Genomic DNA, 17,570 nt, shown 5'->3' on the forward strand with positions numbered 1-17,570 from the left:
GGAGAATCAGTGATATAGAAATACTTCATTACACTTCAATTATTCAACTCTAACAATACATCAAGATGAACTTTTCCTTGAGATACTTTATTGACATTAAGTTTACAGTTTTGTCTGGAATAAGATTAATTATTCAAGCACTTTTTCCACAACCATGTATTAAATGTATAATTTTATTCTCTTTAAATCGTTTGCAGGTTGTGAGGTGTTGTTATATTCTCCACCCCCCGTGGCGTTATTTGAAGATATTATTAAGTCACTCACACATCTACATTATTTTATTCTATTTGAATGTGTAATGTGTTACCGTCTCAGGACGATGGGACGTCAGCGTGCCCAGGTCCAGAGAGCTTGGCCTGGTGCAGTGCCTCTTCCCCGGCTCCTCACTCAGACTGCCACACAGAGGACCCCGCTTCCCCACCAGCATGGGAGATGTCTCCTCCTCTTCATCGTCCTCCTCCTCCTCCTCCTCAATATCCTCCTCTTCGTCCTCCTCCTCCTCAATATCCTCCTCTTCGTCTTCCTCCTCTTCTTCCTCCTCCCGGCTCAGACCCCTGTGATTCTTCTCTGTGTTTGTCCTCAGTCCCAGGACTCCAGCTCGTCCTTGGCTTTCTCTCAAAGCCTTGTTCTCCTCCTGCAGCCTCTGCAGTGCACTCCTGGGGGGAAGACAGACAGAAAGATGAAGCCAAATAGATGTTAGCATAGTGAAGCTGAAAGGTTTAAGCCTTCCCAGCAGCTCAGAAGGGAGAGACAAGAACACAACAGTCAGTAAAGTCCTCTTAAACAATCAAAAAGTTTCCTGATGATCTCTTGAGACAAATATGCACCTCATCTGGGCCACAGAGGTGAATCCATCCCTGTCCAGTTGTAACCTTATTTCCTCAAGCTGGATTTCAAGTGTCTTCTTTGCTTCCTCAAGCTGCTCTACATCAGCTCTCTGGGACAGTGCCCCCCTCGCAAGCCCTCCAGTCACACCCTCGGATTCACAAAGCTTCACAGACGTCTAAAAAAGTCCGAGAATGTATCAAGTTAAACTTCTATTTAAGTCATGAGATTTAGTAAAGTGCTGTACATTCTCCAAAGTTTTAATCAGTAAGAAATCAATAAATTTGTGCTAACAAACTGCCTGGATTTATAGGTATTTAACTGTGAAATGTAAATAGAAGCATTTTACCTGAATGAAGGACAAACTTCTGGCTGTCACCTTATCATCATCCTCCTCTATGCTGTCCGTGAACTCGTCACTGCTGCCATCTTCATCGTCTCCCTCCTCCTCCTCTTCCTCCGTGCTGAGCTCTGGAAACACAACAACCATATAAGGACAGTATCCACTTAACTTTCTGCTCTTTTGTGTCAGTATTAATCCAGTTTCTCTTCTTGTTCTTTTAACTTCTACGTCTCTCCCTCCCTTCACTCTCTATCCCATTCTTTCCACAGTTCTGTCTCTACACTGAATCACCACTTTGGAAGTCATGGGACTAAAGGGGAAATGTTATGTCATACACTGCCAGCCAGCCAAAAACACACTCAAGGCGGCGCAGCCCAGTAGAAGAGTGTGTATGTGTGTGTTCATGAGAAAAATTTTAATTTTTTAGAGAAATGCAGTGGATTTTGGATCATTAATATTCACACATATGAGAGGTTGGTGGTGACTGTACTGCAAAGTGTAATTTGTGTGCAGCATATTCTTTTGTTTTGTGTTATTAAAGCACTGTATACATGTTCACACACTCACGCACAGGGTGAGTGAGGAACACATAAATGGACAGTTGGTTTGCTGCCAGGAAGCAGAGGCTCGGTGGAAAGTGACTGGCAGGAATTTCAAAGGAAAATTGTTTTACGTAATAGGCCCTAATGATACACAACAGTCACACACACACACACACACACATATATACATAACATACTTCACATACACACTGTGCCATGCTAGATATGAATCATAGGTGTATGGGTGTGTACCTAGCGCAGTGTTGGGACTTATTATAGGATTATTTTATAACAAGGGAAAGTTCAAAGATACTTCACAACTAAAAATGCCTCCACCCGCAAACAGGGATGAAAGCTAAATATATGAAATCTCTTTGTGCTGCGAGAGAGAGAGAGGGCAGGGAATTCATGGAGCGACACTGCTGGGTTATTATCGATTGAACAATGTGCTCTGTAAGCTGAACGGTCTGAATGTGGGGCCCTGTTTACACACCGTGACACCGCATATTGTCACCACTCTCACACTGGGGACATATAGAAAGAGGCACTTCTTAACACTGTCTGTTGATGGGTGTGTATCTGTCATTTTTGCTAAAATGGATTTCATGCTTGTTTGTTTTTTTTAATATCAGGAAATAATTGAGTGAATGGGCTCAAATGAGCTCCCCTTATTTGGTGAATTCTTGCATTTTAGTGTTGATTAGTGAACGTCTGAACTGGGCATTACAGCAGAACAGCCATGCAAACATGAAAACCATGCCACAATCTCATGCATGAGAGAGCAAGGACATGAACAAAAAACACTTATTTGGTCTGGAGATGTCTGTTAATACACATTATAGTTCAGTGTAATGTTTACAAATAAACATTAAAAAGGATTTATCTGCAGAAATCCTCTCTGACAAAACAAATGTGTGACAATATTTCAAGTCATTTATAACATGTTTTTTACAGTTACACATATTAGGACAAACTAGGAGACTGAGGATGACACGGAAACAGTATTTCTACTTTGAGGAAAAGCTCAGGTAGATAAAACACACTGTGGGTGGATCTCTGGGGGAAGAAGGAAGGTATATCAAGGACTGAAGAGGGGGATTTCAGGTTTGGGATATTCTTAAAACAAATTCCCAATTAAACACAATCTTTGACAAAAAAGCCAGCACATGTTTATTTTTGTTGCATTTAATATACAAAAAAAAAAAAAAAGTGTTGACAAGGATTCCATCTTTGAGGCTATAGATGAGAGCTCAGGGCACAAATCCCAAGAAGATGTACTCTACTCTAATATAATATAAATATTTAATGAGCAAGTCTTATTCCTGGCATTCACATTTCATGTGATTTATAGAGAGCACAGAGCAGATTATATTATCCTGCTATCTTGGTACAAAGCTTAACAGCAGGTCAACAAGCAGATGAACTAAAAACAGTACATATTATCTTAACCTACCACAACGTTACTTTAAAGTTATCAGCAGGCATGTGACGCCTTGTATTTAATGTGTCTGAGTGTTTCATGCATATCTGTCAGACTAAACTGTAACTACAGCAGAGCAGGTTTAACATTATAAGACTGAGCATGAGAGTAATCCAAGGTTAAGATGGACTGAAGGGAAACTACTCGGCCATCTTTTTTTTTTTTTTTTTGTATCTTGGGCCTCGTTAAGTGTGCGCATCCTGTTCACGAACAGATGATATAAAACAAATGATGGATGGTGAGACGTTTCACTGTAAGGCATGAGTTTGAGTTTCTCCACAAAACGTTAACTTCACTGTGACGGTAAGGCTGGAAGAGTGACACCGGTGAGAGACAGTACACAGAAATGGCAATACAGAACAGTCGCACTGCAAAGCAATACGCAGGCAGTTTTCGTAAAACAATATAAAAACATATTCACACCACACACCACAAAATATATTAATAAATAAGACTCTTGAGTTGCACGTTTGCCACTTCATACCGTTAAGGTTAATCTGAACAGGCAGCTGCTACTGTGAGTAGTGCTTGTGCTATCTGGACCAAGCTCTCTGCAGACTGAGGGTCAGATTTTGATTTTCATTCATACTTGTGTGCCTTATCATATTCACTTTAGGACCTTTTTTTTTTTTTTTTTTTTTTTTAAATAAAACTGACCGTCACTGGCTGCAGACAGCTTCACCTCACATAGGGAGTGCCAGTGTCACTCAGTAGTGCTGTGATCAGACAGAGAATCACTGAGCGTTAGTGACAGTGCCCCCCCCGCAGCTCCGGAGGCTGCACCCTGCCCATCCCCACCTCCAAAGTCAGGCTGCCTTTTAGCTGCCCTTTCCAGCACCAAGGCCATGTTACGGGTCCTGGCCAAGACATCCTCCAGCTGCCCGCGGAGCGCCTGAACCGAGTCTAACTCAGTGTGGAGGGTCCGGATCTTCTCTGAGCTGCTGCAAGGTGGAGAAGGGGAGAACAAAAAAAAAAAGGTGTCTTTAAGGTAAAAGCAATTTCCTGCAATCACAGGAAACTGGGCTGTCATAAGACTTGGGTGCAGATTCCCTACCTGTCGGTCTTGGTGTGAATGTGTGTGAGACTTTGGTACAATCTCTTCTCTGCCCTCAGGGCGTCATTCAGCTTGTTGTACTCTGACACAAGCTGCTCCAGCACACACTAGACCAGATTGGCAGGAGGAAGGAAACATACATTAAATGCAAAATTCTTAAGCCTTTAATATTGTAATATTTACTAAGAATGAAGCAAAATCCTACTTGGTGATCTGGGCTGTCTTCTGTGGCACCTCCTTCGACCTGCTGGTGAGCCAAAGATAAGCGCAGTGCAGAGAGCTCCTCCTGCAGGGAGAGAACACACAGATATGACTTGTAAGATAAAAATAAACAAAAAAACATGAGGATTGTCCTTATGCATCATCTGAGGGTCCACACAGATACCTGAGCCTCCCTCTCCTTCTTCAGTACCAGCTGCAGCTCCTCCTGGAGGGCCTTCATCTCTGCCTCACTCTCTTTAGAAGACAGTTGGCTCGCCTCCTCCTGGCCCTGCATCAGCTCCTAATGAATTAAACACGCCGTGAAGATCAGGTATACAGGAAACAGAGCGAGGGAGAAAGCCGAGGAAGAAAACATGAACAGGTACCTTGATAAAGGCTTCCTTCTCTTTGAGCAGACTCCGCAGATGCTCCGTCTCTCCTCCCATCTCCCTCTCTTTGTCCCGCCTCAGCTCGCACAGCTCCTGCTCTCTTAACGACAGCTGCCTGCGGAGCTCCTGCAGCTGGCCGGTCCGCTCGCTGATCACCAGAGACAGCCTGTAGGAGTAGTCCTGAAAGAGAGGGAGAGAGAGAGAGTGGAGAAGTTGAAGGTTTCTGAACTTATTTTTATTGTGCACAATCTTTCATAGTTGCATATACCGACAGCATAGCTAACCTGCAGATACTGGTCCTTGGAGCTGAGAGTGTTGAGCAGATCCTGGACCTGTGCTTGGTGTTCATTAGATTGGCGGCTGCGGTCTGACAGCAGCTCCTGGAACAGTTTCTCTTTGAGTGCCAGCCGAGCCTTCAGCTCTTCCACGACCTCAGTGGGACTAGCCTGGACTCTGGCAACAAGGGCGGCTGTCAGATCCTGCACACACACACACACACACACACGAACACACACACACACACACACACACATACACACAAAACAACATACACAGAGAAAAGGCTGCATCAGCACACCTGTTGTGTTTGTGGAAGTGAAAACAAGTAACGCAGGTTTGTCTACCTGGGCTGGTCTTCTAAAGCTTTGAAAATTACACTGCAAACAATTAGAAGCCATGAAAATAAAGGCATAAAACTGTGCGTGTGTGTGTGTGTTACCTGTGTCTCCTGGCTGCGGCTCTGCAGGGCTGCCTGCAGCTGGTTAATGATGCTGTCTTTCTCTCTCTGAGTGTTTCTTTCCTTCTCCTCACACTGCTGCTTCAGCCACTGGAGGTTCCTGTAGGCCTCTGCCGCCTGCTCCAGCTCCAGCTCTTTACCTCGCACCAAGCCATCCAGACTCTGATGATCACAGAACAACCGCACAAAGCAAAATATAATACTCAGACAAATTTACTGTACGGGCCACGGCCTCTGGTGTGAACCAGCAGGTCTGACATCTCTGCACTGCGTGTAATGAGCATACCGTGATGGTCTCTTCGTTGTTGGACAGGATGCAGCGCAGCCTCTCTAAGTCTCGTTCTTTCTCCCTGAGAGCCAACTGCAGCCTCCTCACCTGGCCCTCACGCTCCTCCAGACAGCGGAACTTGTCATCGATGGAGTGCTGCAGACAGCAAGGAGGGAGGGGGGGAGGGGAAAAAAAAAAAAAAAAAAATCACACTGCTGCTATTCTGGGCACCTGCAGCTGTGATATTCATCATGTTCTGTACAGCGTTGACAGCAAAAAGCAGCCGATATGCAGCATTCAAAGGTCTTTTTCTAACAAAACTAATCAAATCAAATGAACGAGGGTATGGAATTAGCATCTTTGTCAGGAAGCACCATCATGATCTGATTTTTGGGAGGAATGTAGACTCTTTTCATGGTACATTTTGTTAGAAAATAGCACACTGCACCACACACTGACAACTAAGCACTTCTTCCCCATTGCTGTATGGTTGCGACAGGACTTAAAGAGGACAAAAGAGATGTTTTCCCTCCTGTCTGTCCTGTACACTCCTACCGAGATCTTGTGCTAAACTGGTGGTGAAACTTTATGCTGATCTACTGGTTTAAGAAGGATTTTATGTTATTGTCAACCACCAGTTTCTACAAAATGCATACTTGACTCCTGTCTGAGGAAAAACCTCTCCTTTTTCTCATTACTGTCCCATGAATCACACAGTATATGGTATAGCATAATAGCATCCTTTCACTATTTACCTCCAGAGCTCTGTCTCTATCTTTAATACGCTCTCTCAGTTTCTCCAGCAGAGCATCTCTCGGTTTGGAGCCTCCTGTCGATTCCAACATGTCTGAGTACTCCTACAGATAGAAATATTTTTAGGCAGGATCAGAAATCTGTGCATGTGTGCTTATCTGTGTATATGGGTACTTATGTGTGGGAAGGGGTCGTGTGTGTTACCTGTAACTGTTGCTCCTTGTCCTGCAGAGAGCGTTCGAGCTGTGCGATGCTTCTGTCTTTTTCCTGCACCACAGTGTGTTTCTCTGCCTCGCTCTCCTTCAGGGCTGCCTCTTTAGCCTGAAGCTCAGAGTGAGTTTTCTGAAGGGCGCAGCGCAGGTCCTGCAGCACAGAGATGAGAGGTTACGCACGCCGCATTATCAATACTTCAAGGCTTCCTCTAAACGTTCGGTTTCAACTCGCTCACGCATTCACAATCGCACTAACCTGGTTGTGTTTTTCAGTGACCTCCCTGTGCTGCAGTGCCTCCTGCAGATCAGAGTTTAGTCTGTCCTTGAACCTCGCCAGGTCTTCTCCTTGTCTCTGGCTTTGTCTGAGACTCCTCTGGCTGGCCTCCAGCTCCAGACCAAGGGAGAACAGGGAGCTCTGCACCGCGACCAGCTCGCCCTGCAGCTGAGAGAGCGTCAAGGACTCGCTGACCCCCTCTGGAGCCTGGAGAAGGAACGACCACAGACCAAGATCAGACAAGATTTCCCACTACTGGCAATGAGTATTCAGGATCAGGTTCTGCACCACTATGTGAGCATCCGGTCTCACCTTGCACTGACTGAGCTGGTTGCGATGGGCCATTTCTCGCAGCTTACATAGGGTGGTGTTTTGCCCTTCAATCATCTGGTACAACTCCTGAGCCTTAAAGCAGAATGGCATTATACATGTGAGCGCATTCTCAACAGGAACAGATATCATCTCACATAGGCTGACCTTTGTTCATTTACTACTTAATGAACAAAAACAAACACACACCTCACTGTCTTTGGTGCTAATAGACTCCGTGAGGCCCTGAATTGTTCTCTCCTGACTCTGAGCAGCCTGACGGAGTGACCGCAGCTCACACTCCATCTCATTCAGCTTCTCCTGCAGCTTCTACAGAAGGAGACGGAGATCGCTGTTAGGCTGTCATCAGGTCTCAGGTGTTGCTTTTATCAAACATATCTAACTATAATGAGGTGTTTTTATGTTGCCATACCATATTATTGGCCTCACTCTCGTGGATCTTGGCCTGCAGGGACTGGACCTGGAGCTGGGCCTTCTGCAGCTCGCTGACACACTGACCAGCCGCACACTCATACTGGTTCAGCTGACTTTGCTGCTCCTCAACAAGACTCTGTAATGAAGACAATAAGTTTAAAAGGTGAGAGTTCACAGACGTATAAACAACTTGCCAGTGAATACATAATGCAGTATATTTACTGGTTTAGTCTGACCAAATCCAGCAGTTGAATTATTTCTGAAGAACATATTTTGTCTCAGAATTCATAAAAAATACAGAGGCTGAAGACAGCATAACTCTCAGAGTGAACTGTGTAACACTGTATGCGGTTCGAAACTCTGCTCATTCATGTGTGTAACTTTGTAAAAAGCAATGACGAGGAGAGAGCCCCAGGAGTGGTGTGTGAGCATCTGCATGCACGAGTTAGCACAAGAGAGTGTGCCCAAATTGCTCTGCGCTACTATAATCTTTATGTAACCAGTGTATAAATTATTCCAACTTTCAACAACTAAAGGAAGGATATCATTGTGAAACACTGACTTAAACATACACGCACAGAAATCAGTGTGTGGTTTAATGTGGCTGGGATTAAATTAACTATATTTAGATTTTTATATTTTTTTTTCCCCTGACGGAAATTAGAAAGTTAACTTGTCATTTAAATGGTGTTACTGTAGTAGCCAACCAGTATTGAGATGACAGGGTGGTCTGACATTGCGTGGATCACTTTGCCTCAAGGGCTCTGAGTGAAAATAGGCCAGTGGTGGAGTCACTCTGTCTTAATGTCTCCCCACGTCTAACCTACTTCAGTCAGCATCCCTGGCACCGAGATCACACACTCTTGTTGAGGAAGAACATCGCATTCAGAGACAAAAGCACACCCTCCAAAAACTACTGCAGATAAGTATTAACTTAAGGAAGCTGTTTTTTTTCCATGACGTACTGATGCAGAAAATCCTGCGTTGCAACGTAGTTATTAACTGGAAAAACTGGGAGGCTCAACTGTCTGCAGGCTGTGTTCATGCTTCAGAGAATTTAGCAGCTGCAGTGGAAGTTACTGTGGATCCTCAGCTTCAATTACATATCAAATGCTGGTCTAAATTTTAAGATATTCTACACTTGCTGAATTGTGAGACATGCCTGTGTTCTCACTCTGTACTCTTATTTTCTACTTTAATGACATGACCAATGACCTCTTTGTACGTGTGCACACACACACACACACACATTAGGTAATTAGGCCATGTCGTGTGTCACTGCTTACCCACACCTGACTGCTCATGTAATGTATTCCCACTCATAGACAACTAAGCAGAATACACACACACACACCACTGTAGTTCATATCCTCCTGAGTAAAAGCTTGTGGGTGAGGCTGTGGGCAGGATTTAAGTGACTGACAGCTGGATTATGTGGCTAATTAAGCTAAAAAAAAAAAGTGGTGAGAATAATCGTTTTGTGGGCAGACTGCACTGTTTGTATGTCAAACATCAAAGCCTGTAGAGACGGTTCATTCAGAGTCCTGCTGGTACTGCAGATTTGCAGTACACACGGGCAAAATTCACTCATCCTACAGTGGTAAGATAATTATATTCTGCACCATCACCATCCTTATCGAGGTTTTATACCTGGTGGGGGGGTGGGGGAGGATACTCTTTGTACAAATCTTCTAACAGATCCTCCATGTCAGTCAAGTTCAGATCCTGATCCACCCCGACATTCAGCCTGATCAGGGGGGTCTCCAGCTCAGGTGTTGGCATGTGGCTGTCTCTTTCTCCATCTGGGGTTCCGTACGACATTCCCAGGACAGGATCAGGGAAGCCCAGCCTTGCGCCTCCATTGCTGGAGCTCTGCCGGAGCAACACTGGCAGCTTGCTCCCCTTGGAGCTACGGACTGGCCGGTAGAAGGCATAGCTCTGCAGCAAACAGAGGGCCAGAGAGAGGCCGAGCCTAGGTGAGGCCTGACCATGTGGGGCTCCCATGTGCTCCTCGGAGAGGGAGTCAGATATTCTGTCATCTATGGGTTCCCTGGGGGAGCTCAGCGGACCATCTGTTATGGCCTCAGGCTGAATGTACTCCTCAGCTATCTCTAGGGACGCTACAGAAGGGCTGGAACTGGCTCGTCCAGCAAGGGTGCGATCACTGTCTGATGTTCTTGAGGGGTCTTGAGAACCAGGGACCAGAGTTAGAGAGGAAGGGGGTTCTTCTGAATCTTCAACAGTTTTCCTGTCTCCTTCTCCAACACCCACTGCTCCTCCAGCCACGCTGCCTCCGATAACACTGGCTGAGTATCTGGTTGACGGCCCACAGGAAATACTCCGTGCCAACTTCCTGGGCACCTTACAAACAGCTTCGTAGTCAGAGTCCGCCACCCGCCAGTGGGAACATCCTCGACACCTCCTGGGAGTGCTGTGCACGCAGCGCTGTGAGCCCGCAACTGTGACCTCTGACCCTGGACCTGCAGGACACTGAGGGTGGTGGTGATGTTGACAGTCCAGGCTGTCGTCAGCCCAGGACTCATACAAAGAGTAGACCAGGTCATCCTGGAGCAGGGCGCAGTACTTTGCGTGAGTGAGGCCTGAAATGTCCACCATGCCGTCTCCTTGCCCTCCGCTGACCGTTACCGCACCCTCCTCCGAATTTGTCTTCCGGTAGAGCCCACTGATGCACTGCCTCAGCCGGTGTTTCTCCTGCAGGAGTCGCTGCAGCCTTTCGATGGACAGGGCCTCCACGCGGGCAATGACCGTGTCGAAGCGGTACATGCGGTCCAACATGAAGGTGCACTTGGAGCAGGCGAACTCTCCTCTGCCGTCCCGGGTCAGCTCTCGCCCCAGGGCGTGAGACAGCAGCACCTGCAGGTTGAGTTTGGCGGTGGGGTGAAAGATCCATCGCCTTTGGTTACCGCAGAGCTCCCGGCCACAGATGCGACAAGACTCCTTCATCTTGAGATCAAGCATTCCACAGGTTCCTAATTACGTAGGAGTGGCAGATAATGTCTTATTTGCTCTAACATGAGGACACCAGGATCCTTGTAATGAATTTGATCCAGTGTAAACAAAAAAGAGCACAATGTTCAAGCTGCATCAGAGTAAACACACGTCACAATAAAAACCCTCTGCATTAGATGTAGTGTAAAGCTCCTCATGACACCAGTCATTTCAATGGCATTAAATTCAATGGCTTAAAGACAAATGAGATGAGGTAGAAAAGAAGAAGCGGTGGCCCAGGCTTGTAGAGAAAGGTTGCACGTGTGGTTCTTTATAGCGCAGAAAACAATGAGGTAAAGGCAGATTAACAGATACTGTGAGTCTCATTAAAAGATTCCCAGCAGCTCAGGATCTCTAGTTCATTTGCCGGAGGTGCAGGTGCATCGGGAATATGGCGCACACCTCCACGGATGTCAATGTCTCGTCAATCAGATGCAGTATTTATCCGTATACGTTTAGTGTCTCTCCGACAGCACCGCACGCTCCTCTGCACCATCATCACTCGGTTGTCACGGACACAGGAGCCGCACCGCGCGCCGTCAGGTCCATTACGACCAGGGATCCGTAATAATCCGGTGCCCTTTCCACGGACGCGGCGCGGTAACAGGCGTCCCGGGACAGTCCTCTGAGTCTTTCCCCCGGTGTACGTGTCCGAAGAACGGGCTCCTCATTCATTTCAGAGCCGTTACCGACAGCGGAAGAAGGAGACACGCACACCGGGCTCCGTCCTCCGTCCGTGCGGTCGAAGATCCACCGGGCAGATCACGATGTGGCTGCCTGAAGCAGACCTGCAGCGGCGGAGCGCACCATTCGGGAGAAAACGGGGGTGGAGATGCCCGGTGCAGTCACACGGGGATGCTCTCGGTGTAACATCCACTATGATTCCGACTCATAGCCGCGAATTCCGTTTTTAAATACTCAGTTAAATGTAAATCCAGCGGATATCTTCCTTGTTTAAGGTTTATTGTTTTAAAGAGACAAAGTGAGGATCCCCTGGGAGTCTGTCACTTCATCCTGTCCGGTTTACTAAGCTGTGCTCGCCTGACTGCACAGGTGAAATGCTCAGTAGCACGGCAACATTAGTGACGCTCTGTAAAATTAAATAGCCACACTGACTCTATTCTATTCCATTCTGTTTTTATTTTATTATTTTTATTGGCATGACAATTCAGTACTGCTGATACACACGGTTTACAATTAAAGTCTATGTGTAATAGTTTTTTTCTACTCCTATTCTATTCTGTGATAAAGCAAATCAGATGGAGGTCACACACACACACGCTGCCTAAGGGTTGACTAGACCCATTTTCTATTGTTTATACAGTAGTGTACATGAAATGATGATTATAAAAAGGGTGAAACTATTAGTCGATTAGTTGGGTGAGTACAGTCTGTGGTCGAGTGACAAAATTAATTGCCAACTATGTTGATAGCCAATTAATCCTTTAAGTAATTTAGATTTTCTGCCTCTCTGTTTTATAAAGTGAATATATCATTGGATTCTGGATTGTTCTTCTGACAGAAAAAAAGAATTTGAAGAAGTCACTTTTTTCTTTGGCAAAATATTTTTTACCACTTTTTTTTAAAACACTTCAGTGTAAACAATTAATCAATTAATATTTTTTGATTAATCTTAATTTTAAAAAAATCAAATATCAAATCAACATATTAATCAACAGTAAAAATAATCTTTAGTTGCAGCCCTAATTCAAACCAAAACCCTTCTTTTATTAACGCCCACCATGATAAAACATGGCCTAATTTTTATTTCCGCAATAACTACACAACATATATGATACAACTTACATATACTTCATATAATAATTGTTCTGTTCTATTCTATTCTAATCAGGGTCACCCATATGGCCTTAAGTCATTCACTTTCTTCACTACACACATAATGATCAGCGAGCTTTAAAACCAGTAAACAAGACACTGGCTGCTGCGCGGTGATGTAAAGATGGCCTGAAGCTACATATGAGGATAAACTCTCAATAGAGATTATCATCACACTAGAAACACCACAGAGTCAGTGTTTGACAGATTATCATTTTGATAATCAATAGTCAGTTATCATATACTGTATAAAACAAATATATTAATGAAAAGTTTAAGTTATAGCTTCATAATTGCTGTTACACTTGCTGTCTGTCCTCTATTCAGTAGCCTAAATAATAATATCAGGTTTAATCATACTGTGTTAGTTTAGGTCTTTAAATAGCATCTACAACAGGCCAGTCTAATTTTCCAAATACCAGCACCAAGTGTCAAAACATGTTTTTGCTTCAGGATCATTATTAGTGGTGCTGATATTTCAACAATGGGTCGACTGTGACGGTCGAACAGCCAGGCCTTTCTCATGCATTTGACTGCGCAAGTTTGTTTCTGCAGTGACCACAGTTTTTGTTTTTCCCCCAGGGAGCACAAACAGATGGTCATGCTGCCATGCTGTGACTTGCAAACAGAAAAAAATCCCCTGTTGACCAAGCAGTTCCTTTGCCTCAGGACAGAGTATGCTCCTGTACGTCCACATTAATGTGTGAGTCAGAGTTGTGGGACCTTAAGTTTCTCTGAGGTTAATTACTAGGCCTGAGTCATTTTCTCTAAATCAGATGCTTTCAGAAGTCTGCAGATAGCAACAACACACATGAGAAGGATGCAGCTGATTACTAAGTCTAGATATACAGTATGATATGTCCATGTTATATTTGTATAACAAAGACTAACTAGTTTATGTTTTGTGAAATTTAATGTTCATAAATACAAGCAAATTTCAAAACATATGAACAGTTTAGTTGTTTACAAAGTACCAATTACTACAAATGGAAAAAGGAAACCCTGGAAATAACTGTGTTAAGAGGTTTCAGATGATACTTCTTCCCGCCTACTCCTTTCTCTCCAGACATAGATTTGATCTGAATGACTGTGGTGTCTGGGGAACTAATTAAGAGCTCTTGTGGCGGGCGTCCGTCTGAAGCAACACAACTTGATATCGGTGTCAGGGTCACAGATCACTCAGAGGTCAACCTGACCTATCGACAACCCAGCTGAAACCAGAGCCGCTAAACTGCTAACCAGCAAGATGCCTGTGTGCACACATGCACATATGAAAGACAGCACCTCATGGGAATGTGTACACGTACACACACACACACACACACACACACACACACACACACACACACACACACACACACACACACACGCAAATAAACAAGTCCCCAGTTTCACTGATCCTCACATGATCTCTCTCGAACTCTGTGAGGAGATACAAACGCAGCTGTGTGTAGAACATATCAAAATATTCTCAGTGCTGAAAAGCATAAATAGTGTCCACATGTGAAATAATTTAATTGCAGTAAAAGGCACAGGAGTCATTTAAATTTATCAAATTAAATATTACATTTTTGCCGTAATTTGCCACCAACACTGTTTCCTAAATTATCAAATACAAAAATCTATTTTCTTTTTAAATTTGATCAAATGGAACCACTGGTATATATGTATAATATAATCATTTAGTTCTACACTGTGTCTCACACACACAGTCTTGCACAAACACATACACCACTTACCCAACAAACAACTGTCACTCTGATTTTGTAAAGTCAAATGTCCTCTGCACTAACCCAACAACCCGTATTTCAACACACAGGTAGTTCAAATTCAGCCATCAGAGGAACAAACGTTGTCTCCTTATTGTGCTCCTGTTGAGGTTCTATCTATACACAGCTAATACTCCAATACATATACATACACTACATATGTAAGTTATACTATGAAGCTTATGGCTCTACTGTTCCCTTAGTGACTGAATGTTTTGCATAGACAGTGTCCATCAGTGAACATGGTGCTCAGATTTGTTTATTTTTTCAGTGCCGTCTAACAGAGGCAAACACTCACACATGCACACTCTTTATGCACACGTGCGTCCCGTGTGAAATCGGAGCAGAGAGCCTGCCTGCCGAGTACATTTGCATCCCTCATCCATAACTGATTTACAAGTTAAAATGCCTGCAGAGGCATCGTGGAAACAAAACGCTGTTTGTGCGCAACTCGCCCAGCAACAAATATGTTTGCAATAAATACTGTGACACACTCAAGCTACTGCCAAATAACAAGAACCAGCATTGCACTGCAGGTTATGCAATGGTTATGGCTGTGATTATTAATTTATAGGACAGACAAATGGTAAGGATTCACTCTGGGTGGAGGGAGATGCATGTCAAGGTAATGGTCAATCTCCATTTGTGGTTTCATTATGTATCTGAGGAGAAATGTGTCCTTGGGGACGTCACTGCAGCTAAAGCCTGTAAATGTAATGAGATTGTGGCACTTTGCGTGATGAGATAAAGCCTCTGTAAGATGGGCTGTACTTTCAACGCTTCATCCACTGCAGGTTTAATAACCACATTTTTCTTTTTGTTTTTCATGTTCCTCATTTCTGTTTGTTAGTTGTATGTTGTAATTTTAACTCATATCTGTATCATTGGCCAGTGTGACTGAAATAAGCCACTGAGTCACAATGACTCATGAAACCTTCATTGCACAAAGATGAGCAAAGTTTGAGTTCACTGCAGGATGTTACACTGAATGTTTTACCTTTTACCATGACATTGTTAACAGTTAGTTCTCTCAGCTATTGTATAACAATGCCTCTGTCCTTGTATTATACAGAGTAGTTGTATTGATTCTGTTATGTTGATCTCTGCAGAAAACACTCTGCAGAGGCAGAGTACATTTAGGTAATATTTTCAATACTGTGCCTCATTCTGTTTGGTCAAATTTAAATGAAGTTGGTTGCCTTCTTTTTTGCACAAATTATATTGTGTTGGACATATTATGAATTTTCCGATCTCCATCTTTCTTTCACTACAGTTTCAATTTCAAGTAACTGAACAAATTATTCAAATACATGTCATGTTGAATCTGCAGTTGTCAGCTCTCATGTGAAAATGTGATGTGTCACTTATCCATGAGGAGGCAGAGTGTGTCTAACAAAGAGCTGTGGACTTCAACAGTGAGCGCTGTGATGTGGCTCTGACACTTAGTGGAGAACTGTATAAGAATATGTGAAGGCTAATCAACCAAAGTTAAAGTTAAATACTAAACTGAAGTGGGATGCACCTACCTGCATCTCCTGTTCAATGCGCAGCCTCTCTCGGCCCAGTTCCTCCTGATAGTACTGTGTAACAGAGAGGACAGACAATAAACCTCCTGTATGTACCAACCTAGGAACTGAAAAATCAGTAATTAAATCTGATCTTTCAGTTCTTTAGCTTGCCAGAGAAAGAAGATGCATGCAGAAACGGGAAAATGAATAAATAAATCTGTGAAATGATGGGTTTCTTCAGGAGATCTCATGTAGGTTTTTTGTGCACAAGTATGTAAACACTTGCATATGTAAATATACAAAAGCATACATCAGTGTCTGTGTTTGTTCAAGTAGCAGTTTGTGTGTGAAAGCTCTTGTGACCTCCATGAATAGATGTTAAAATAAGGCTGAGGAATGTCACATATGCTGCTTCAGGAACCTCTTTCTAGAATAGAAGTCAGACCAGATGAAACATGGTGGTCCAGAGGAATGCAGTAATAATAGCAGGGCAACATAAACTGTACAGGGTGTGACTGTACACACATAGAAAGAGTTCATAGACAGACTTTTACTGAAGGTTTCCTAAAAAACTATATGGTAAAGTCTGAGTATCAGTTTGCTAAGACTCAGCTGCAGAGATGCCACTGAAGAGGAGTTTTATTCAAAGCAGAAACAAAAGGCATTTTTACCTCCACATCCTTGTCCTTCTGCAGCAGTGATGAAGACAGCTCCTGAACTTGTCCCTCCAGCTCTCCCACTCTGAGTGTGAGGGTCGTCTTCTCTCCGCTCAGCTCTGTGATGAGGGCCTCTTTGGAGCGAAGCTCTTTAGTCAGCTCCTCTATTAACCTGAACACAGACAGAAGCACGGTCGGTCAGTGCCACTTGGAGATGGATTTAGTTTGTTTTTGGTGAAGGTTGAGGAGATTTGCTTGCACCTGTCTTTGTTGGTGTTGGATGGGGACAGGGTGCTCGGAGGCCTCTCATCCTCTGGGATGTCCTCCATGGGGGTGTCTAGGGAGAGTAGGGAGGCGTGGGAGTGCGATCCAGCTAGTGAGGCCATCCGCTCAGCCTCGCTGCGTGCTAGCTGGGCCTCCTACAGACACACACAAAGAGTGAAACTGTCAAGATTTGTAAATCTGAGTCACCTTTGTGTCAGTTTAAATAGCTGAAGGTGTAAGTATGCACCGACCTCCTGCAGGAGCTGAATCTTGGTCTCAAGCACTTGCTGCATGTGGTCAATTTCCTGCTGTCTCTCCTGACACCGTCTCTGCAGCTCTGCCTCATTGTGATTGGTCAAGCTCTCTGCTGTTGTGCTGTCGAAGAGGACAGAAAATACATGTATATGCATGAAACATGAATATTTGAAACTTAGACACATCTTGTTCCTTTTTGTTCTATTACAACCACATTATGTGGCTCATAACGTAAGTGTCTCCTTCACTCTTTGGACTCCAACTGTGCAGGCATTTGTCTGTATCACTTAGTCAGTCAACGACCCCATCCCAGAATTCCTGCTCCCAGAATGGCACACGCCACTCTGTCGCCATGAGTCCTGTTCTGGACCCTCTCTACATACGTTTTTAACTCTTGTCCGCCACATGCAACAGCTCAAATAACTGGGATATTTTGAACCAGTCTGAGTAAT

At 44.1% G+C, this 17,570-nt stretch overlaps 2 protein-coding genes across 8 annotated transcripts in view; both read right to left on the reverse strand.

Moving 5' to 3' along the window:
• The window catches only part of LOC108883565 (myomegalin), a 43,521-nt gene that overhangs the window by 12,800 nt on the left and 13,151 nt on the right, over positions 1–17,570 (reverse strand). For 6 of the 7 annotated variants that reach the window (XM_051070073.1, XM_051070068.1, XM_051070072.1 and 3 more), the window contains exons 6-26: positions 17,115–17,238; positions 16,861–17,018; positions 16,615–16,771; positions 15,962–16,015; positions 7,820–7,957; positions 7,597–7,716; positions 7,390–7,482; positions 7,060–7,284; positions 6,796–6,954; positions 6,594–6,695; positions 5,857–5,994; positions 5,553–5,732; positions 5,119–5,313; positions 4,832–5,014; positions 4,630–4,746; positions 4,450–4,530; positions 4,245–4,351; positions 3,989–4,131; positions 1,175–1,296; positions 828–1,003; positions 308–656 (exon numbers count right to left, since the gene is read on the reverse strand). In XM_051070073.1, coding sequence (XP_050926030.1) covers positions 308–656; positions 828–1,003; positions 1,175–1,296; positions 3,989–4,131; positions 4,245–4,351; positions 4,450–4,530; positions 4,630–4,746; positions 4,832–5,014; positions 5,119–5,313; positions 5,553–5,732; positions 5,857–5,994; positions 6,594–6,695; positions 6,796–6,954; positions 7,060–7,284; positions 7,390–7,482; positions 7,597–7,716; positions 7,820–7,957; positions 15,962–16,015; positions 16,615–16,771; positions 16,861–17,018; positions 17,115–17,238 — 3,121 coding nt within the window. The remainder of the gene's footprint in view (positions 1–307; positions 657–827; positions 1,004–1,174; positions 1,297–3,988; positions 4,132–4,244; positions 4,352–4,449; positions 4,531–4,629; positions 4,747–4,831; positions 5,015–5,118; positions 5,314–5,552; positions 5,733–5,856; positions 5,995–6,593; positions 6,696–6,795; positions 6,955–7,059; positions 7,285–7,389; positions 7,483–7,596; positions 7,717–7,819; positions 7,958–15,961; positions 16,016–16,614; positions 16,772–16,860; positions 17,019–17,114; positions 17,239–17,570) is intronic. The other variant, XM_051070069.1, reaches the window with a different exon arrangement.
• On the reverse strand, positions 9,152–13,729 carry LOC127142371 (uncharacterized). The gene has a single exon (XM_051070074.1). It carries the CDS (start codon positions 10,798–10,800, stop codon positions 9,466–9,468), a length of 1,335 nt encoding a protein of 444 aa, XP_050926031.1. The 5' UTR covers positions 10,801–13,729; the 3' UTR covers positions 9,152–9,465.

Source organism: Lates calcarifer, linkage group LG4, assembly GCF_001640805.2.
Source record: "Lates calcarifer isolate ASB-BC8 linkage group LG4, TLL_Latcal_v3, whole genome shotgun sequence".
Classification (NCBI taxonomy): Eukaryota; Metazoa; Chordata; class Actinopteri; family Centropomidae; genus Lates; species Lates calcarifer.

Bases quoted from the DNA above. Each gene is read 5' to 3' on its own strand.
- LOC127142371 (XM_051070074.1), bottom strand. From the start codon at position 10,800: ATGCTTGATCTCAAGATGAAGGAGTCTTGTCGCATCTGTGGCCGGGAG.